General features: G+C 54.1%; 4 protein-coding genes across 4 annotated transcripts; 2 read left to right on the forward strand and 2 right to left on the reverse strand.

Annotated features, from left to right (window-relative positions):
* Positions 1 to 631: 631 nt before the first annotated feature.
* RNR1 (ribonucleotide-diphosphate reductase subunit rnr1) lies at positions 632 to 3,492 on the forward strand (the record flags this gene model as incomplete). The annotated part of the gene is made up of 4 exons (XM_053184010.1): positions 632 to 650; positions 705 to 862; positions 923 to 3,398; positions 3,449 to 3,492. 4 exons carry the CDS (start codon positions 632 to 634, stop codon positions 3,490 to 3,492), a joined length of 2,697 nt encoding a protein of 898 aa, XP_053032038.1.
* Positions 3,493 to 7,960: 4,468 nt separating this feature from the next.
* On the forward strand, positions 7,961 to 9,144 carry COL26b_011340 (uncharacterized protein; the record flags this gene model as incomplete). Its single annotated transcript, XM_053184011.1, has 4 exons — positions 7,961 to 8,047; positions 8,256 to 8,436; positions 8,493 to 9,019; positions 9,073 to 9,144. The coding sequence occupies 4 exons, from the start codon at positions 7,961 to 7,963 to the stop codon at positions 9,142 to 9,144; spliced, it is 867 nt and encodes a 288-aa protein (XP_053032039.1).
* A 660-nt stretch (positions 9,145 to 9,804) lies between these two features.
* On the reverse strand, positions 9,805 to 11,331 carry COL26b_011341 (uncharacterized protein; the record flags this gene model as incomplete). Its single annotated transcript, XM_053184012.1, has 1 exon — positions 9,805 to 11,331. One exon carries the CDS (start codon positions 11,329 to 11,331, stop codon positions 9,805 to 9,807), a length of 1,527 nt encoding a protein of 508 aa, XP_053032040.1.
* Positions 11,332 to 12,161: 830 nt separating this feature from the next.
* Positions 12,162 to 14,995, reverse strand: COL26b_011342 (uncharacterized protein; the record flags this gene model as incomplete). The annotated part of the gene is made up of 3 exons (XM_053184013.1): positions 12,162 to 13,238; positions 13,291 to 14,469; positions 14,606 to 14,995. The coding sequence occupies 3 exons, from the start codon at positions 14,993 to 14,995 to the stop codon at positions 12,162 to 12,164; spliced, it is 2,646 nt and encodes an 881-aa protein (XP_053032041.1).
* Positions 14,996 to 22,599: the final 7,604 nt, after the last annotated feature.

Below are 22,599 nucleotides of genomic sequence, written 5' to 3' on the forward strand. Positions count from 1 at the left end.
CAGTCCCGCCACTTCAATATTTCATTTCTTGATCAAAATTCTGACGCAGATGCAAGAAATTAAGCAAGACGCTGAACTGAAGTCATCTCGCACGTTGCAAGCGGCAACCCGACTCTGGCACGAGCACCCTCAGTGGAGTTTAGTCGTCTCGGGACTTATTTCGAAGGCTAGGTAGGATTAGTCAAGCTGTTGTTGTTGTCTCCCAGGTTGGCTGGGGAGTCGGATGCGAGGGCAAAGACCGCAAAACCGAGGGGCGGAACTCTGACTAAGGAACAGTGTAAGGAGGTCGGACGGTGTTTTTAGCGAATCATGTTCGTAAGAGCGTGCTGCCCCTCTCTGGCTCAGGCGCGTCGCGCGTACGCGAGCGCGAATTTAGCATGGACTGTGCCGTCTGGCAACGACAATAAATCTGCAGCACTTCCTGACCCTCTCGTCTTTTTTCACCCTCCTACAAGCAACAAAACCACCACCCTTTCTTGACGTCTTGGACAGAGGCCTCTGATACCTTGGTGTTCTCGACACTCCCTCATTCGATTTATCTTCTTGCTCCCGTGTTGCGTGTCCACCGCTTTGACGGCTCCAACAACCAACGCTACCTCCCCCTTTATCCTCACTGCCGAATTCAGGCGCCATGTTCGTGAGGAAGCGCGGTACGTCCATCGCAGACGCGTACCATGAATCTTTAGTCTTCTAACGGAATACAGATGGGCGCCAGGAGCGCGTCCAGTTCGACAAGATCACGGCCAGAGTGTCGAGGCTATGCTATGGCCTCGACATGGACCACGTTGACCCGGTCGCCATTACCCAAAAGGTCATATCTGGTGTGTACGGAGGCGTCACAACTGTGCAACTTGATGATTTGGTGAGATCTTACACCTGATATTCCCGCTCGCTTGTCAATCGCTAACGTGGTCATCACCAGGCCGCCGAAACTGCCGCCTACATGACTGTCACACATCCCGACTATGCCATCCTTGCTGCCCGTATTGCAGTCTCCAACCTCCACAAGCAGACGAAGAAGCAATGGTCTTCAGTCGTCAGCGATCTCTACCACTATGTGAACCCCAAGAATGGCCGCTTGTCCCCGATGATTGCGAAGGAGACGTACGATTGTGTCATGAGGCACAAGGAGGAGCTTGATTCTGCCATCGTTTACGACCGCGACTTCAACTACCAATACTTCGGCTTTAAGACCTTGGAGAGATCCTATCTTCTCAAGCTTGATGGCAAGATTGCCGAGAGACCACAGCACATGATCATGCGCGTTGCCGTTGGCATCTGGGGCGACGATGTTGAGCGCGTCATTGAGACATACAACTTGATGTCGAGCAAGTGCTTTACCCACGCTTCGCCCACATTGTTCAACGCCGGTACTCCCCAGGCACAACTGTCGTCCTGCTTTCTCGTCGACATGAAGGAAGACTCTATTGAGGGCATCTACGACACTCTGAAGACCTGCGCCATGATATCAAAAATGGCCGGCGGCATTGGTCTAAACGTCCACCGCATCCGTGCCACTGGCTCCTACATCGCCGGCACCAATGGCACCTCCAACGGTGTTACCCCTATGCTCCGCGTCTTCAACAACACCGCCCGCTATGTCGACCAGGGTGGCAACAAGCGCCCCGGTGCCTTTGCCATCTACCTCGAGCCCTGGCATGCCGACGTCTTCGAGTTTTTGGACCTCCGCAAGAACCACGGCAAGGAGGAGGTCCGTGCCCGTGACCTTTTCCTCGCCCTTTGGATCCCTGATCTCTTCATGAAGCGAGTGGAGAAGAACGGTGACTGGACACTGATGTGTCCCAACGAGTGCCCGGGTCTTGCCGACTGCTATGGCGAGGAATTCGAAGCCTTGTACGAGAAGTACGAGCGCGAAGGCAAGGGTCGAAAGACCATGAAGGCCCAGAAGCTCTGGTATGCCATTCTCGAGGCCCAGACTGAGACCGGCAACCCTTTCATGCTCTACAAGGATCATGCCAACCGCAAGAGCAACCAGAAGAATCTCGGCACCATTCGAAGCTCCAACCTTTGCACGGAAATCATTGAGTACTCGGCCCCTGACGAGGTCGCCGTCTGCAACTTGGCGTCCCTTGCTCTCCCTTCTTTCGTGAACTACAGCGACGGAATCTATGACTTCCAGAAGCTACACGATGTCACCCAGGTTGTTGTTCGCAACCTGAATAGGATCATCGACGTCAACCACTATCCCGTCCCGGAGGCTCGCAACAGCAACATGCGCCATCGGCCCATTGGCCTCGGTGTCCAGGGTCTTGCTGATGCATTCTTGGCTTTGCGACTGCCGTTCGAGTCGCCTGAGGCTCGTGAACTGAACAAGAAGATCTTCGAGACCATCTACCACGCTGCTCTCACCATGTCAGTGCAGCTAGCCAAGGAGGAGGGCACCTATTCGTCTTATGAAGGCTCCCCAGTCTCACAGGGCGTCCTTCAATATGACATGTGGGGAGTCAAGCCCTCCGACCTCTGGGACTGGGATTCTCTCAAGGAACAGATCAAGCAGCATGGTGTGCGTAACAGCTTGCTCGTCGCCCCCATGCCAACCGCCAGTACTTCCCAGATTCTGGGCAACAACGAATGCTTTGAGCCTTACACCTCCAACATCTACCAGCGTCGCGTCTTGGCTGGTGAGTTTCAGGTTGTCAACCCTTGGCTCCTCAAGGACCTCGTCGACATGGGCTTGTGGTCTGATGCCATGAAGAACCGCATTATTGCTGAGAATGGCTCCGTGCAGAACATTCCCAACATTCCCGCCGAGGTCAAGGCCCTGTACAAAACCGTCTGGGAAATTTCCCAACGTACCGTCGTTCAGATGGCCGCCGACCGTGGCGCCTTTATCGACCAGTCCCAGTCCCTCAACATTCACATGAAAGACCCGACCATGGGCAAGATCACTAGCATGCATTTCGCAGGCTGGAAGCTAGGGCTGAAGACCGGCATGTACTACCTGCGCACGCAAGCTGCTGCTGCCCCCATTCAGTTTACCGTCGACCAGGAGGCGCTGAAAATTGCCGACAGCAATATCAGCAGTAAGGTCCTCAACAAGAAGCGCGCGCCGCCGCCAGGTCATATTTCATCTCCTTCCACGAACCTGGGCCCGAGGCCTATGTATGCAAAGAAAGAAGAGGGTTCTTCCCAAGACAACGGCATTCCTACGCCTAGCGTCACGCCTCCTCCTCGGACGGCGCCTGCCCAGAAGCCCGACAACATGAAGGCTGATATTGAAGAGGGCGGTAGCCCCCGCGCTCTCCCTATGGAGCCTGCCGATAAGCTCAAGATAGAGGAGCTTCAGACCCCCGGTAGCAAGACCCCCGATGCCGAGGATAAGGCAGAAGACAGCAAGGAACGTGAGATGGATATCTATTCTGAAGCTGTTCTTGCATGTGAGTTGTTTGCTACACCGTACCCCAGACAGATTCTGACATCCCGACAGGCAGCATTGAGAACCCTGAGTCTTGCGTCATGTGCAGCGGTTGAAACACGAATGCAGTGGACTTGATGGATCTGACGGTTGATGACACGCTTTGATGGTATACAAGAGGTTTGCAGCATTTGGGTATCAGGATCACGGGGGTATTTTACTTTGCGGGCTCAAGGGTGGCATTGGTGATTTCCACCCTTTGCATATTATGTCGGGTTTGGGATGCTCTGATGGTTTGCAGGGATCACAGCTTCTTACCCTAGACCATGTTGTTCGTTTTTCATCGAGTGCGTAGGCATCTTGTTGCAAAGTTTTCCGGCGTTGGGATGAGAACTGGGCCAGTCGCCTCAAGTAGCATAATTTACGAGTGTCTATGCCAATGTCCCTGCTTTAGAAGCCTGCAACCCTTCGCTGTTCTCTGCGAGGGTTCTTTTTATGATCATCGCCATCGGCGTCTCAAGTACGTGGCCAAGACAAGCTTTTCCGTGGCTGAAGACCTAGTGAAACTGTCTCTACGCAACGTGAGTTACGCGGGCGAGGCTATCGACTTTGCTAGCAACGAAGCCATCGTTAACGAGGCTGATAGCTATGATAGCATATACGTCTAACCTAGATACTTTCGCTTAGCGTGTCGAGGTTAGCGCGAGCAGTTATTCCGGACCGTAAGGTACGTAGACTACGAAAATTGTTCTCGGGGCCGAAATCTGCTGTTCCACCCTGCTCGTTTCATGTTTCGTTGCTGGCTTTCCGTAAAGCGCACGTCTTTCTCAATTACTAGCGTGCCATGGGCCGCTCATGTCTTGTTTGTTTCAAGCTCTTACCCATGATAGTATGAGAAGTGTCACGGGCAGAGACAGAATTGATTTGACTGTGTAGATGATACAAGCTAGGTTAGTCAGTTGATTGGCGCCAGCGCCTATATGAAGGCATACGGCGCTCAAAAGTGCTTTTGAATGGAAGGCCGCAGATGCAAACACCACCTTCGAAAGGCGACCTTTCTCAAGTGGGGAAAGCAGGGGCGCAACGATCAGCACATGGGGTGTCAAGTGATTGGGCGAGGTGTGCAGGGATAACACGTTCCTGTCGATTCGCGAAGCCCAAGGTGTCAGGGAGGTAAAAATAAGGTACGGTGAATGGGGCTTGGGGGGCTTGACGATCTCCATTTGTACCGTGTTGGTCGCCTGTCTTGGTAGACTGACACGATATGATGTATGATGCCGATTAGTTCCGTCGTCGAGAATCATCACCGCGCCGAAATATGTAAGGTAGATACAGTGACTGCCGATGTCGATGCCGCAAGCGCCGCAAATTGAGTCATGTCGGAAGGACGTATGGGAAAACCAACCATAGTAGAGTTGAAGACGTCAGATGTTCCCTTTGTGGCTTGGAAAACGGCTGGAGGTTCAATAGCGCCACGTAGATGTGCCCCTGATAGGCATGGTCATATGCCAGCCTTATTCTCTCTTGATCAAACCGGGATACTAAAGGATCTGATTTGATTGTGATGCGCAGGAGGCCACGGTGAGCTAGCCAGGGCGATGACTGACAGCGCGGTTCTCTTGTCGGATTGACGAAGTTTTCTCCCGGTACAGCCTGCGATCTATGCCGCACCCAGATCAGGCCAAGGAAATGCAGGGTACTTAGACCAGGGCCCTCGAGAGTGAAGATGTCGAATCGAGAAAGGCTCGCTTGGTCGGAATGGCCCCTGGCAAGCTGAACGTGGATCATCAGGGCTGGGGTTGTGTCGGTTCAGTGTTTACATTCAAGTACTACTGCGTATGTAGAGAAAACTCTTGGTATCGAACCCAGCCCTTGTACTGAGCTGGACGAGCACAACGGTGGAAGAACAGGTGGTGCGGGTGGGTGGGGACCTGGCGGCCTTGCCGACACACTACCTCAGGTACAGTGTTCCCTTACTACCTTATGCTACCTAGGTGAGCTGACATGCTTAGTATACCTACGTGCGTGACTACCTCGGTACGGATATATTGCCCGTACTGCTACACAGTTCTCCACCCAACGCGCCGCCGACGTGTCGTCCAAAGCTTAGAGGAGGTGTGTCCTGAAGGCATCGATCAAGACGCACCTAGGCTTGGATTAGCTCATATACGCAGTAGAAGAAGTGCAGCGATAATTCTCAAGCTCTGGTGTGAGTGGGCCCTTGGCTCCATGTGCGCCGTGCGGTGCAACTCCAGTCTCCCTGTCCACCTCAAATTGATGCATCCTCCCTGTCTTTCCTTTTCGCCTAGGTTCGTCCAATCACATGAGAATGTACAAACGGGGGGTCGCAGAGACAACACAACATCACGATGCGGATGCTGGGCCATTGGCCAATCACAGAGAAGTGGCCTCCAGTGATTGACCTCATGCCCTTGTGCAAGAGCGATAATAAGTACTACGCCCCTGACCTTGCGCACTACGTAGTAGCTTTCCTTTCCCTGATTCTGAACCATACTTCCCGTCGACTAGGTAAAGTACCGACGGACATTGCTTGTTTGCAAAGGAAGTCATCTACTGAGAATCAGGCTCACCCTCAATCTGGGTATTGTTGACCTCTGCCTCTTCCTTTCGGGCGTATGAAAACACACTTCTGCAGTCGGGAGTGTCACTGCCAATTTTAATCCAACCTCAGATGGGCTGATAATCTCCATTTTTCTGACGTAGGCAGAGAATGCGACAAAAGTAGTTCCCCCGGGGCCAGGAAAACAGACAAACAGTTCTGCAGGCATGCGGTATCGTCACCGCCGGCAGGTAACATCTTCTTCCCCTTAGATACCGCATCATTCCCCGACCAGGACATGGGCCTATGCTGGTCTCGTTAGCTCAGTTGGAAGCTCCAGAGTGGTAGTCTAGAACGTGGCCCCGGCCCTTCAATTATCTCTCGGGAGCGACTGGCTTTGACAGCGTTGGCGCGGGTCAAGCTGTGCCTGAGCTTTTTTGGATGGGAGTGCGACAAACAAAGGCACAGACGCCCATTGGCCACATCCTGACGATGTTTGACTTGCACAACCAGCTGCTCACTGTTTTTGCGTCGAGATCCCAAGGGGTTAGGAACCGTAGAGTCGCAGTCGGTGAAGTCAGTGAAAGTAGCCAGGCGGTCAGAAATACTGGACTAGAGCTGTCAGGCACCGGATCGATGGGCCTAGGGCCTTGTAAGCGTTAGAGTCAAGTCCAGGAAGGTTGAGCCGAGTTTGACCGTAGCTGACGACTTGGGCACGGTACTGCCAGGTCCAGCTTGGCCGGGATGTCTACATTGCACTAAGATAAGGTGCGGATCAAGCGGCACCACCCCTCTTCGGGACGCTCCTCGACTGCTGGGCCTTTCATATTCAGCTTCCTTCAGCTTCTATTCGTTGGCTACCTTAGTGCATCGTGCGCACCAGGGCAGGCGTGCGAAGGCGTCTTGGGCGAAGCAAGCCCGAGACAGGAAAGTAAACATGGTTGAGTACGAGCAAGATGGGCAGGTCTTCGGGGCGAATGTGGGAAAGGACCTTCATGAGGCGTAATGATGTACGGTGCCAGGGTGTGGGATGGCCATGGCCATGCGTGGTGGCATGCCACTCGCAGCTTCCCACGCCCACCTGCCATCTGCAACTTATTAAACACTGAGGCAGCTCCTTCCTCTTGTCTTGCCCTGCTCTGGTCTCCCCCATCTCGCTTAACTCTGCGTGGCCTTGCTTCCTCAGAAACGCGTAGACACCTAAGCGGTCGACCCTCACGACCTTTACCGAGATATTTGACCGTCTCGTACACTTGTCCATCTTCAACAACAGCCTCAGATTCCTCCCTCCACTTTCACTCTCACAACAATCCTAAGGATCACAAGTTGCCTCACGAGGCACCACAATAACTTCAGTAGGTAAGTTACTGAGATACTGGTATTTACATGGCTTTGCCCTTCCATCTATTGGCCACACTCCCTTTGCACCTTCCTCACCACAGCACCATACGATGTTCTATCCTGCCTGGCAATTCGGAGTCTTGCCCATTTCTTTCCCAGTTTGGAGTGGAGGTGATCCAAGAAGTGGACTTGCAACACTCACCTGCCCACGGTGCTCTTGTGCAATTTGAGGCCTACTGATCTCCCTCCTTCCCGTCACACTGCACCTTCCTCCAGTTGCAGCTTCCCTAATTGGAGTAACACCCTCATTTCCCTTGCCACCTCCTGGCAGCAACCTGTTTACCTTTTCTTCCCTCCATCACCCACCAACTTTCTTTCTCTTCTACTCCCACCTCACACTCCCACTTGCGCACCACCTGCAAAATCTTCACAAGCTGTCCAATCGACCAAGTCATCGCTATTCACCAAGAGGTATTGTTTTTTTTTTTCCCCAACTTGCTGTCAAAAAAGAAAAAACCTCCATCCAGCTTTGTACCTCATCACGTTCTTTTGTCGCTGCTTCCTTGTGCTGTTCGAATATCTCTAACTTGCTTGCATAGGCCTTTCACCTTACGCAAATTTGCCGTCTTCCGAAACTCACACGCCACAGTCTACAGAATCCACCAACCCAACAGTCGTTCACGATGAAGTACTCTGTCAAGTATGTTGGCTCTGGCCTGCTCCTGGCCTCCTTCGTTGTGGCCCAGGGCAACGACCTTCCTGAGTGCGGTGTAAGTGTTGTTTTTCCCTACCTTTATCTAATCGCCCTTGCTTTTTGCGGATAGTTTTCTGGCTGCATTCGACACTGCGGAAACAAGCGGCTCGATGCTTGCCGACCATGCGCTTGTTGCATGCAATTGGGCACCAGTGTCTATCCAACGCCCCCAGGGCGGTGTGCGCATGCCTCTGAGAGATTCGAGTTATCTAACGATGATACAGACCAAATGCATCGAGAGCATGCTGGGTAAGGCTCAGTCTCTCGGCTGCGTCGCCAACGACAAGGCCTGCCTCTGCCGCAACGTGGACTTCACCTACGGCATCCGCGACTGCTCCTACCAGTCCTGCGGTGATGATGCCATCGCCAAGCAGGCCATCGACTACGGTGTTGAGATCTGCCGTCGTGAGTGTCTATCGACTAAGCACAATGTTATGGCACGCAGACTAACTTTATCCCAGAGGCTGGAGTCGCCATCACTGCCACTCCTGAGGCCACTGTCACCAAGCCCACTGGCACTGAGACGGTCGTTGCTTCCCCTATCGTCTCCAGCGTCTTCTCGGCCATCACCTCTGGTGGCAGCACCTTCTCAACCCTCATTGGAGAGACCACGATTGTCCCCTCTGTCGGCACTGGCGGTGGCCAGACAGTGGTCCCCAGCCCTGTCTCGACTTCTACATTCACTACTGTCGTCACCAGCGGCGAGTCCACCTTCACCACCACCGGTGAGACTACTCTCCTCGGCGTTGGTGGAGTTCCTGGTGCTACTGGCCTTCCCCAGTCGTCTGTCACGGCGCCTGTTGTTAGCACCATCACCAACGGCGACAGCACCATTCTCTCGACTGTCGGTCCCACCACCATTCTCACTGGTGAGACTGATGTCACCACCGCCCCTTCTGAGGTGAGCGAGACTGCGTCTGCGACTGCTACCCAGCAGGAGACCCAGTCCGAGACTGGCAGCGCCGCCAGCGCCTCCTCCACCGGTCTTGTAAGTACTCGTTTCCGCTGCAAGCTGGCCGCAGTTACTAACACCCTATTCAGGCTCCCAAGCAGACTGCTGGATCCGCTGTTGGCATTCTGGCTGCCGCCGGTCTTGCTGCCATGCTCATCTAATGTCTTCTGCCTGGGTGTGTTTGGCCTCTTTCCTTGCTCCTCGGTTACAATATGCGCATGTTAACCGCAAATACCCGCCTGGCCCCCCAATCTTGCTCCACATTCGGATCATTCTTACTTTATTACCAGGTTTGAACCAGACACGGCTGTGTCGGGTACATATTTGGTAGATAGGAATGGAAAGGTCAGATGGAGAAAAACATTGGGGATGGGATTTCCTGGGGGGACAGGCATAATGAGTTATTTCCCGTCTTCGTTTTGAGATGGCAATCAATGGATGATGCATGATACACACGGTTTTCTTCTGATAAGGATTTAATGGTGTAATGGGCGGGTATCGATTTGTAGGCTGCGTAGACTCACCAGGACGTGCGTGGTCTTCGACTCGCCCATCCGTAAGTCACTGACGGTGATGGACAACCCGAGTGAAAATCATAGTACAAGGTAGGGACGCCGCCATAATAAAACACATAACGACATCGGAGCGCTTGAGACCTCTCGCCGGATAGGCTCAATCAGTAACGGTATCATTAAAGGAATAGGTCGATTTGCCATGTCGCCACTTGAAGATGTAATTAATGATTTACTCAAGAGGCCGAATGACGCCCAGGGTATTTTGAATGTAAAGCTAAATGCTACATAGGCATCCATAGCAGATGACTATTTCTTTCGCAACAAGGCCAACTTGGCCGCAAGGCTAGCACTCACACTGTCATCTTCATCCGAATCGGATCCGGAGCTACTTGTCGCAGTCTCGTCGTCGTCCTCGCCGAGACTTTCCTCGGCAATGACATTTGTCAAGGCATCTATCCTCCCCCCAGCGCCCATGTCATCGCTCCCGTGGTCGTCATCCTCGTTGCTAGGCAACTCACCCTCCTCTAGCTTACGTCGTATCATCTTGTAGCCCTTGCCGCCCTTCCTACCGAGGAGCTCGTCGTCCCGCTTCCGTTTTGGAGTGAGACGGACCGGCTTCTGTTCCGATATCAATGACGAGGGTAGTGATGTCCCTGGTTCGACAACATAGACGGTAGGGAATTCGAGAACCGTCATATCGCGGAGTGCCTCGCCTAGTGGCAGCGTCGCGTCGACACTGTGAACCACCGTTTGCCCTGCGGCAGCTGCGGCCGCGGAGGTTGTTCCTACGAGGAAGAAGCTGTACCTCCTTCTCTGCGCCTCCTCCTCTTCCGTCGTTCCAGTGAAGGCGGACACTCCTGTGTAGGGCACCCAGCTACCAACGATAGGGTTCTGCAAGCAGTATCTCCCCGGGTGCCAGGCGCCCGTCTCCGTATCTTGAGCAGTGGCCATCGACTGGCCAGGCTTATGAGGGTGTTTGCGACGCCTCTTGGCGCGGCCACTCGAATTCGCGTCTCGAATCTCGTCAACATATTGGAAGTCGTCTTGATGGTTTTGTTGTCGTTGCTGCTGCTGCATCGCCACCTCCTCCTTCCTCGCAAATTCATCGTCGGAATTCTTCTGGCCTGCAATGAAGGCCCTGTAAAGTGGTATGTCGTCGAATGCCTTGGCCATGATCCTCTTCGTTGCCTGGTGTGCAGTATTGTCGGCATCCATCTCTTCTTGCTGCGGCAATATTTCCCTACTTTCCTTGGTATTGGATTGCACAAGCAACCACTCAACCTGCCAGTTAATCCGACCTGAGGCCTTGCTAAACGTTGTGCCATTCTCCTTCTGCCTCGTCATGCCCATGGGCGCACGCCTAAGAAGGATGGCAAACTTGCCCAGCCTCTTCCTGAAAGCCGGAGAAGACAGCACCTCCGCACTCTTGGAATCCAAAACGACAGCATTCTCACCACGCAGCAATTCCGTCACAAGTACCCTCCTCTTTCGCCCGTCCTTGCCCGTCTTCCACTTGACGCTTCTGACTTCGAGAGGACGCAAATCCTCAGGACGAAGAAGCCGGCGCTCCTCAACAATCTCCTTCTCGGACCGCTGAACGGCGCGCTCGATGCTCGATAAAAAGTTGTAGTCGTGATCGACACCTGCGGGAGTTTTGAGCTTCGAGGGAGGGATGTAGGCGGTCGCGTCGCGAATGCCATTGCATGAGTACCACGTCTTGTGCCGCTTGTTACAGCCCGCTGAACATGTCTGAATCGTGCATCGAGGGCACTTGTACTTTGGAGGGTTGACGTGGCAGATGGCGCAAAGGCTTGTGAGGAGAGGGTCGGCCATAGCCGCGACTTGCGGAAGGTTGATTCGATCGCCGTAAGCGTGAACCAGACGCCTACAGTTGATAAATTCCTCCCAAGCCGAAGGTGTGATTGAGTTCAGAGGCTTGTCGAAGTCCTACAGGTAGCTAGCTGATGTCAGTCGCCTGTCAGGTAAGTTTTTTTTCTCCACCCTAACCCATCCATCTGTTGTTATCATTGGCTGTTGTTTCCACTGGCTTATCTGAGATTATGTCCGCCGATAAGATGCTCAGGGGTAAGGTCACCAGCTATGTGCGACCAATCTCAGGATAGCTAGGCGCATCACGAGGACGTCAAACCACTGAAAACTTTGGCCTTCTGTCACCTCTGTACTCTCCGTACATGTCATTGTCTACACAATCAGCATCGCCTGTCATTAATTTGCTTTTGATTGTAGCAGAATTGGTACATTTACACTCGCTGTATTGAATCTTTTGGCAGGGAGTGACAAGAACTAAACTAAGTATCGGCTCGTAGCCTACGGATGATGTAACATCGTGAGCACATGTAACCCGTCCCCCGGCGAGCACTGTCGGTTAACCTCAAGAAGGAAGAGAACTCAGTAAAACGAGCAGCGATTGTCTCGCCAAGTGAAACAAAGAAAATATCAAATATAACGCCGGACACTAAGAAAATTTTGTCCACGACGGCCAGTCGCAAAAAGGTATAAGGCAAAAAAGGTATATGCACAATCGGTAAATCATCCTCCCCGTCGGCTTGGGGAGGAGAGACACAGACCTCCTCCCCCAAGCCGCTTATTATCCCCCCCTCGCAGATGAATTGCGCCCCAGGGGATTGAACAATTTTTGTTCATTAGCGGGTTCCACCCAGAGCGCTGATGCGGGCGCCCGACGGCCGGTGGATAAGACCGTCATTATGCTTGCCGACGACGCCGTGCTGTGGCGGCATGGATTCGGACTCGCTGCGCTCGTCCTCGAAGTCCTCATCGTCCTCAACGATTTTCGTTGGAATATCATCCCGGATCATGTACTGCTGACTTGACCGCTCAGGGGTGGCAGCGCTAGAAGCGAAGGACATCGCCGTGCTGCTCCTGTTGGGGACCAGATCGGGGGTGGGTGGGATGCTAGATGTCCTGCCAGATACAGGATGCAAGAGGCTGTCCTCACCCATCTCAGACGTGGCATTCGACTGCGTGTCATGGCCATCGTCACTCTGACCGGCGGCGGAGAGGTTGCTACGACGGCGCTGGGCGCGAAGTTTCGCGGCGCGTTCGTCAATCTCGGCATCCTGAGCCAACTGCAGACCTTCAACAGCTGCCTGACACTGCTCAGCAATGTTTCTGATGATGTGCGCGATCGCATCAGTTTTGTCCTTCAGATGGCGATCGGCCACGTCCTTGAAGCTAGACGTCGAGAGTCTTTTGTTGGCCTGTGCGGCAGCAGAGAGAAGGCGCGCCTGGTTGGCATCAGCATCTCTAAGCGCCTCACCATCGACCTCCTCAGGGTCGTAGCCCTCCTCGATCTCGCGCTCCAGGTCATCAGGCTTGGTAAGAGACTGAACGAGATGCTCCATGTGATGGCTCTGGCCCCCAATAAGACTACGCAGGTGAAGCACCACACGGCGAGCCTCGTCACGCTGCCTAAGGATGGTAACGTTGGTGTGTTGAAGTGCAGCAAGCTCCTTTTTGTTGCGCTTACGCTCTCGCTCGAGCTCCTCGGCAATCTCCTGCTGGAGAACCAAAGCCTCTAGTGCATCATCACGCTGCTTCTCGGTCGCACCGAGGCGGACGTTGAGTCGCGAGTTGTCGTCTTTCTGCTGGTCGATGAGACCGGCAAGGCGTCTGTTCTCCCTCTTATGAGTTTCGATCTTGACCTTGAGATCCTGTGTCTCTTTGGTAAGCTGCTCGGCAAAGGCCTGGAACTTGAGAAACTGCAAATAGTTAGCATGTGCGCATCGTGAATGATCCGAAAGTCAAACTCACCTGCTGTTTCCAACTCTCCAACTCTTCATTGAGATAGTTGTTGCGCTTCGTGACCTTATTCAGCTCGGTGTCCATGCGACCCTTGAGGTTGATGAAATCCTGCCAGGCCTCAAGAGCATCACGGGAGTACTGGTTTCTCTCCCGAACTATTTCATTCAGATGTCTCATAGAAACCTTGGTCATAAGAGGCTTCTTTACAGAGCCCCCAAAGACAGCCTTGATGCCAGTGTTTCGACCCATCTTCTCGCAAACGTGATCCATGACCGTCATCACCGCGTCCTGGTTCCACCATTCGGGGTCCTGAATTGACTCGACTTCGCCGCGCATAACGATAATCTGGCCGGCCGGGACCAGCTTTCCTCCTCCGTAAGCCGATCGGAGATGCGGGGGGACTCCGGAAGGCGTGACATCGCCGTTGAGAGATTGAGTGAGGCGGGTCACAAACTTGTTGCGCTGACCAGGGTTCAATGCGGTCGGAGGGCTGGATGTGAGAACAAAATTGCGGTCGAGATCGATGACCAATGCGTCGGTGGGCGCAGTAAAGAGAGAGCGACACTCAGCAGTGATACCGAGGATGTACGGGCCTGGTTCCTGGACCAGATCCTTGGCATGGCGTGCGTGTACGACGGGAACGTAAAGACCGCTCCACTCATAGACGCGAACGCAGTATCGGACGGTCTCTGCGGCCATGGTAAGCATGGCAGGGTAGTGGCTGACAAAAATGATGCGGCGAGTGGGTGAAATGGCAGCCTCAACAACGCCGACAATGTTCGGGATAGACAAACAGCAAAACAATGGCCACATCGCGAAATTCTGGAAGCCAGTCGGCGAAGAGGGGAATTGATAACACAAAGCATAATCCTTCATGTCGATTCGAACCAAGTCGTTCAGCCTCGGGGCAGGAAAGCTCAGAATGCGCGAGACCTCTTCGGCATGAAACAAGTTGGTGGCTTTGTTCCAGTGGATCCACATGCCGCGCAGATAGTCTCCGAGCAGATTGTAGAGCGGGTACCGAGACAAGAAGGACAGGCAGTAGGGAATCCAATAAGTCTCATCCGGGTTATCATAGTAGTCAGGTTCGGTCCTCTTGCGCAGATCCCGAATGGTTTCGGCTCTTTTCTCGTCGGCCCTGGACCACACACGAAGGCAGATGCCGTACAGTGTATGGGAGGAATCTTGCTGCAGGACGAATGCGTGATGGACGCAGTGAGGTTGACTGCGGCCGGTACAAATCTCAACGTCGTGGGGAAAGCAAGCCTGCTTCGCGTAAGCCACACCAAAATTCATGCAACCAGGGTCGCGAACGGCGACTTACCCGCATGGCGGCGTGCAACGACCTGGCGATCTCATTGTCTTGCTCAAGTCTAGGACTGCTTCCAAGGATCTCGGGAAGCCAAAATTGTCCAACCGCGCCCTTCATGTGACCTATCTTGCCCTGAGCAGGGGCAGGAGCCTTTACCCATTGTGAAGGCTCCCTGCCAACACCGCAGACCATGTAGGCGTGGGTCAGAGTCTTGGGCGTTCGCTGCTGGGGCTTTGCGTTGAGGGTTGAGGGAATCGGCTGGGTGATGCGTGAGTGAAGGGAGGAGGTACGACTCGGAATGATAAGATTATTGTCGGCCTGGTCGCGGGTGACGGGCCGACCATCACGGTCACCGGTCCGGGGCCGGGTGAAGGACGAATGTGCGTTCAATGACGGCGCCATTTCGAGGATTGTCGTGGAGGATATCGAGAGATTGGAAGTGCGATCTAGCGGGTGGCAATCCGGGTCGCCACGACGTGTCCAGCGTGCTGGAATAAACGCGCAAGGAAATTCGGAACCGTGAATTATGCGACGATCAAGCTACCAGGAGAGCAAGCTCTCGTCGAGGAAGGAGTCGGGGACGAGGCGTTGCTCAGAAGGCCGCCATTCGAAGAGGCCGAGTGTACAGCAACAACGATTGTCCGGTCGGTCTGGTCGAGCAAGAGTTGAGGCTCAGGCACCGACAGATTGCTTGACTGATAGACTGTTCGGTGACAGGTGGGGGAGAGAAAGAACAAGAAAAGAGGGAGAGAGAAAGAGAGAGAAAGACGAGAAATTGGAGACGAGACAAGAAGAGGCGGTTCAGGTAAAAGGAGAGGACTGGCCGGGGGGGGGGGGGTCAAGTTAGGAAGTGTTTGGGGGGAAAGGCGAGGGCGTGAGCGTGGAGATGCAGACGACAAGAAAGCGAGGGTGTGCCACTGGCGGGCGGGCTAAGATGAAGCAAAAGAGGACCAAGCGCCTCCTAGGTAGGTGCAGGTGCTTTGGGCAGTAGGAAAGGTAGGTAGGTAGGTCGGCACGCAGTAAGGTCCAAGATGAGGTGAACGACGAGTAAGAGGGATGGGCCCAGCAGGTGAAGGTGAGTACCTTAGGGAGGTACCTAAGGCACCATTGTAAAGTGGCAGGGCAGACGGCGTGCCGGGGAATTAAGGTCTGGAGCCAACTGCAGCTGTAAGCATGCAGGAGGTATCCGCAGGTGCCCAGGTGAGTGTGGTACATGCGGACACAGCAGGCACAGAAGAGAGAAAGAGAAGACAGGAGAGGAGAAGGGCCACAACAGCACAGAGGATTGACAGAGAATTGGGGGACGGATGTGCAGGGGGCAGTATGCAGCTTCAGGAAAAGAACAGGGGGGTGATGCTCAGGGCACTGGGCCAGGGTGACAGGCTCGCAGGCCATCCGTAGCCAGGTAACCTTGTAACAGGGGAGGGAACCGTCATGTTCCTGGCCAGGCAAGTACGCAGTAACAGCCTTGACTCTTGCTGTTGCAACCTGGGCGGGAGTGTATGACTTGAGACTCTTCCGCAGCGCCCTAGTGTTTGGGTCTGGACCGCGAACACGGCGATGTGATATGGCTTCAAAGGAGAAGGTGTTTGGTGATTCGTTTACAGGCGCCAGTCGATCTGCAAGGACGGGATACAAGCAACGACCATCGGGAGCGGCCTGGTCTCCAAGACTCGACTTTCTCCTCAAGAAGAACAAAGGCGGGTCCGCACGGACTTGGCCTGGCCTGGAGTAAAGTGCAGTACTGACCTAGTGTAGGAGGCACCGACACAGACATAGGTTCGCATCCCAACTGCCAAATGGCCCGTTGAAACGGACTTTGTCGTGTCGACGGTGTCGTTTTCTAGTTCCACCTTGTCTTTGTGTCTCTGTCTCGCCATGTCTGCCGTCCCGTCCACCGTCCGCCGCCCGTTGGTCCCGACGAGAGAAAGAAACACGCTCAACGACTTGGACCTGTGGTAAGATGCAAGTATCCGTACACCACCACCTCACCCATTCACTGACGCAGGGGCCCCTCCATCTCGTCAAGCTACCTTACCTACCTAAGGTACCTTAGGTAGGTACCTTACCTTAGTGTACTAGGTATGCAGTAGTCACGGTAGTGGACCATCACTTGCAGGGCCATCCGGTGCACCTGGTCGCCCTACCAAATTTGAGCCCCGCCCTCTGCGCCCATCTCCTATGCAGCAACCAGATCACAGCCAATGACAGACGCCGCCCTTCAAGACCGGTCGCTGACGAGGGAAATTACCAGTCTCGTTTGGAAATTCTGTCGTCTCTTGGTCACATCTGTGCCAGAATATTGGACCTAAAATGATTGCGGCTGTCTGTTTTGGTCCTTGAACCTGATTGCCCTTCCCTACACTACTTGACTACCTAGTATTCGACGTAGGTAGGTAGGTCCGTCCGACCTGTCCGTATCTCATACCTACAGGCCACTAAAGACGTTGGACGGTGGGGGACGCTTCCAACCTCCGCAGAAACGAACGCCTTCCAGACTTGAGACGGAATCCTCGCCGAATTTTGGTCTGCTCTATAAACAGGGTCACGGTCGTCCAAAATGTTGGATACGCGCAGCAATGTAACCTTCCGACATGCCCCTCTACCATAGTAGATGGATGACGAATTCGGGCTCAGAATACATCATCTGCCGAAGAGCGCTCAAGCCGCCCGCCCCCTCCCCCCTCCTCTTTCTCCATCACCCACCCCCGATACATACAATGCCAACCATGCTGCCATATTTCCCATGGCAGCATAGTACGGATACTGCGTGCAAACGGCTTGTTCCTGAAGCCCGCTCCTGCGCGTGAGGGCACCGCTCAGGAACCACGACGAACCAGGATCACCGCTTCTGCATCGCATCCCACATAAACAGAGCCTTAAGTGTTTGGGGAGGGGACAGATCCGTGTCGTCGCGTCTTGTGACGACCCTCGCCCCGGCTCATATCGCTGCCGATTACTGTGCGACCGATAAAGAAACTAGTCATCCCCGACGCAAGCCATGACAGACACGAGCAGGTATTGATAATACGCAGTGCATACGGTAGTGCGATAATCCGTGGCACCAGAGCCAGTCACTAGTGTAAGTGGAACCCACCGGCTGCTCGGTGCCCTTCCCCCCCCCCCACTCCCGGACTACTACTCATGTATTCGTACCTCTCATCCTGACGCACTTCACAAGTTCATCGAGGGCTTCATCAGGGGTCGTCCCAGGGACAAGTAGCCGCAGAGCCCAAGATTTATAACAAAGTACGCATACACTACTTGTAACGGGGAGCATCTGTGGCTGTGGGATAAGGAGAAAAGAAACAAGACAATAAGCGATGGGTCCACGCGAAGAACCCCCGAGCTACCTTGGTATCCGCAGATTTCTCACCCGTCCACTGACTGGCGATCGCTGCCAGAACCAAAGCGCCAATCGCGCCAACCAACGAACGCCGGGCTTATTTCGACTCTCGAGTCGTCCAATCTGTTGCGGAGTGGAATGATGCTCCCTACTTTATTTAGATAAGGTGTTGGGTACCGAAACATCCGTCGAATCCTTTCGACACTGGCAGCACGGCAGACTGTGTGCCAGCAGGGAGTGTCGAGTTTGTTTTGGTAGCGTTGTCAATGAATCCTCAGGTTCGGACTGTGGGCGACAGTCCCAACACCCATATAACCTGTCACAAACCTACGGTCCAGTAGCGCCGAGCGATGAACGACCGCGGTCCGACTTGCTGACAAAAACAGGTGCCACCGGCCAGCGCTTTGACCCAATGTTCTGGGTTGAAGACGCGGAGCACAAGGCAGCTTTGGATACCTCCCCCGTACTATACTATCCATAGTAGTAGTATACCAAACCAGTTCTTCTATAACACAGATAATGCTCCGCACAAAAAGAAGCCAGCCGTGGACCTGCAACCCGTGCCCCCCCCCCCCCCCAACGGCCCGGGGTTGAGTACCAAGTTCCTCACTCTTCCGAATCTTGGATGTGGGACTGTACAGATACGATTCGGCCTTGTTGCAGTGCCTCAATGCTGGAACGCATTGCACATGTTCGCACTCATTCGCATCATACACCAGTACATATCTGCGTGAAGCCAGGCCAAAAGGTCGGTGCAGTTGGTCGTCCTTCGTGCTCACTCCCTGGGCATTCTGCTCCATCATCTCTGTCTGCTTTATCCATGCAGAGAACTCCGAATGTGTACGGTATCACTAGCACTGTGACTTCATGGCCCAAGTGTCGCGGGCTGGACCCTGTCACGATCTGAGCGCCAGTCCCGAAGCCCTGATCGTTGTTCAGGCGTGCCGCTCTTGGACGAATGATTCGCAAGATTGATTGTCGACCCGCATGCATTCTCGGGCGCTGCCCGTGCCATAGTGCCTTTATCTAAGGTCGGGGTTTCCATGAAGTATCCGTAATCTTCTCTACTGCGTACATAGGTTCCATCTGCTGCTTACAACTCTTGCGCATCAGCCCCATTGCACCTATCCAGTGTTGCCCTGTACCAAGACAAACCTGTATGGCGAATGCATTGAGATCAACTTGCCGGAGGACAGGCGGGAGGATTGCGGTTGTTTCTCAGGTAGCGTTGCCTGACAAGTCTGTCACGGCGCCGTAGCCGGGCAGGTTTGCTCTACCGTCCCGAAAATGAAGAGTGCCGATCTCCCCGGCGGCGAAGCGTGCATGACGGTTCCATTCTTTGTCGATGCGCTGGCTGACTGGCAAGCAAGTTGTGTTTGTTGTGTATGTTACCTACGAATGGGTAAACGCTCTTTCCCTCTCTCATTGGTCTGTTAACTATGCTTGTATGTACACACCAGATGGTAAGCCTCCGGGATGCCGGCAAAGCACCATCGGAGCCGCCAGCGGGACGGTAGAGCGGGTGGGGCTCTTCGCCGCATTAGGTACGCCGTCCCCATGGCGGGAACGGCGACAACGACTCCGTGCCGACGTAAGCTTCATTCTGTCGCCAGGCATATAATGGCAGCCCGAGGCTGCTGATCCGAAGTTCGGCACGGTCTTGCGGTGGAGAATCACTCAGTGGAGTTTCTCGTCGCGCTCGCGCAGATGGCGACATTCCAACCCAGTAGCTAAAATATTTATAAAAAAAAAATAAGAAAAATTTACTGTGTCTTGAGAGATGACACACGGCTAAAACCCCGCTTTTCACTGAACGGTTGCGCAATACGCAAGGACTTTTGCGTCCGCCCCGCCCTTATTCTGGCCTTCGCGGCCGTGGTCGCTGTAGCGCGAAAAGCGACGTCAACGTCCGTGTTTTTGACGAAGGTGATGGACGACGATGCTCACTCTGCCGTGTCGGCAAGTCACGATTGACGAGAATCTACATCCACTAGACGCAGGCATCACTATTCGAGGATTCCACTGTTGAGTACGCCGTAGGCAGTCGGGAGCAAACTTGCATGATACTTACGTTGAGCCATGTCTGACATGTGAATATGGGCATATGTGGCCAGTGCAGTGCCGCGAGAGGATTGCCAGCGAACGCGATCAAGGGAGGACAGGACGGCAGGGTTCGCAGCGGAAAGAGCCACTACCACGGCAAAATTTTCCGGTCGTATTGTCGTGGCGAAGAGAATCAGGTTGATCGCTATGGGCGAACGAGGGCAGGGTCAATGATATGCACCGCTTCGACAACCATTGATGGATCGAAGTGAGCGTAAAAGAACCTGCAGCATCAAAGTCCGAGGCTCGTGAAGCCGGGTTCCTGCTCAGGGACGGCACGGGAAGGCTTGTGAGAAAAGAGGAAGGGAGTCATTGGGAGGCTATGGTGCTTAGCGGCGCATCGCGGCGGATATTATACCCAATCTCTCGGACTGGTAGCTCGGCGGAGCGTTCCGGTCAAACATGATGCAGATGACGAAAGGGAGAGGGGGTAGGAGAAATAGCCGCAGGGTAAAGGCCGTGGTCTCATGTCCCAAGAGATGGCGAAGCAGGCAAATGTCAAAAGGTCCAAAAGTCACAAGCCAGCGACACTGAACGGCAGGTAACGCGGTACATGGGAACGACCTCACCCTGACTTCGTGATAGAGGCAACGCCTCCTCAGTGTTACGCTATTGTGTAGTAGCGCGGCCCAGCGCAGCCGTTGGCTTGGAATTTCCCCGTGATGAAGTTTGAGAAATGTAAAGTGATAAGCTCACTCACAGTGGGCCAATTGGGTCAAGGTATCGTGCCTCCCCGGGGAAAGGCACCGGGGCGCCTCAGCCACAGCGTAAGGTGAGGTAATTGGGCAGCGCATCAGCTCACCTCAGATCCTCTGGTAAGGTAAAATGAGGTTGGCCCATCACCAGCCCCAAGCGCGGCGTGCCTAACACTAGGTGCCTACCCACCCAAGGTACCTTAAGGTAAGGAGCACACGGATGCAACCTTTCACTTGCTTCCAGGTTAGGTAGGTGCCACCTGCCATGCTCAACCCACCTCACTCAGAGCCTACAGTGTAGAGGTAAGGTACTCACAGACCAAAGCCCGAGCAGCAGCCCACTCTTCGGAACACAGATCGACAACTGCTCCCAGGATGGGCTGGCAGATAAGGCACGGCCATGTGAAGCACGCGTACGTGTTGAGCAGCGACTCGACCACGAGCGAGTGGAAAGCTCGAGACCATATTCACACTGCGGACCTAGATGGGCATTGAGGTGCAATCCATGACCGGATCGTTACAGGAAGGACGAAAAAGCCCAGAGCCCTACCAAGGGAAGTGAGCCGGGCACATCACAGATACCGCCGCTGCGCCCCTCTTTTCCCCTCCGATTTCTTGTGCAGCTCGACCACCAGCGGGCGGGGCAACAAACAACCTCACTTTCACATGTCAAAAGCCCGGGGTCATGATAGGGATGCATCGAGACTGCGTTGAGGCTGCTCTTGCTTCTGATAAACGACTGTACCAATGACCAAGTCGTACCTCATCTTCTTGCATTATATCCTGCAGTGACCAGCTTCGAGACGGGGCTGCTGTATGTCATACGCGGGAGGGCAAGAGAGTGAGAGCGAGATAAGGCACGCAATTCGGCCACACCTCACCTCGACCTCATCTCACCTCGCCTCACCTCACCTTACCTGACCTTACCTGGTGAACTTTGGGCTCCACTGCCGGTCAACGAAAGAACGGCGACATGGAGGAACGCTGGGAAGGCAGAGGGAGAAGGGCAAGGGACGAAAAACGAAGACAGATCTTCGCAGGGGCGGCGACGTTCGAGACACGGAAAAAGGAATTCACACACAGGAAGCAAGCTTGAATCTCGAGGAGCAACCGTTCCTGATGGTGCAGCAGCAGGAGCACCATCTCCCGCTGGCATGCGGCCGTGTGGAGGGACGTGGAGATGCATGTCCTGAGCCAGTGCATCCAATGTACCTCGCGGGTAGGGATACTTGGTCCAAGCCCCGCCACCAGTGGCATTCCTGCGCGTCTCGTTGGTTTTCCTTTCCCTCAGCCTTTGACATGGTCGCGACAAGACGTGGTGGTGGTGGATGAGAAGGAAAGCACATGCTAATCGCTCTCGCTCTAGCTCTACCTAGTCTGCATCCTAACTTCTAAGGGGTTCAAGCAAGGTCAGCCCAGACATGCCTTGCTACTGACATGCAATGGTACTATCTGGGTAGATAAATACCTTACTTTACTTTTTCATTTCTGTCCATGCCCGTCTGTGGCGTCAACCTCGTCACCACCCATTGCATCCCGTCCCATCCCATCCCATCCCGTCCCGTCCATTACAGACAAGCTCGTCTTCTCGTTCCAGCTGTTCCCTCCCTTTTAGCTCTGCCTACTCCCTCCAACTCGCTTCCCTCTCCCCCTCCCATGACCCAAAACCTTCCGGCCGTCCTTTCCTTTTTCCAAACTTCTTGTTCAACATCTGCTCTACTCCGCTCTGCACTCTTGCTCTAGCAACCACCTGCTTACATCCACGACTCCCTGACTGTTGAGCCTCAATCGACTTCACCCCCATCTGGACACTTGCCCCGAACTACCGCTCTCACCATCAAACAGCCGCCTACATGTCCAAA

Source organism: Colletotrichum chrysophilum, assembly GCF_026319265.1.
Source record: "Colletotrichum chrysophilum strain AFK26 chromosome Unknown scaffold_137, whole genome shotgun sequence".
NCBI classification, from domain to species: domain Eukaryota; kingdom Fungi; phylum Ascomycota; class Sordariomycetes; order Glomerellales; family Glomerellaceae; genus Colletotrichum; species Colletotrichum chrysophilum.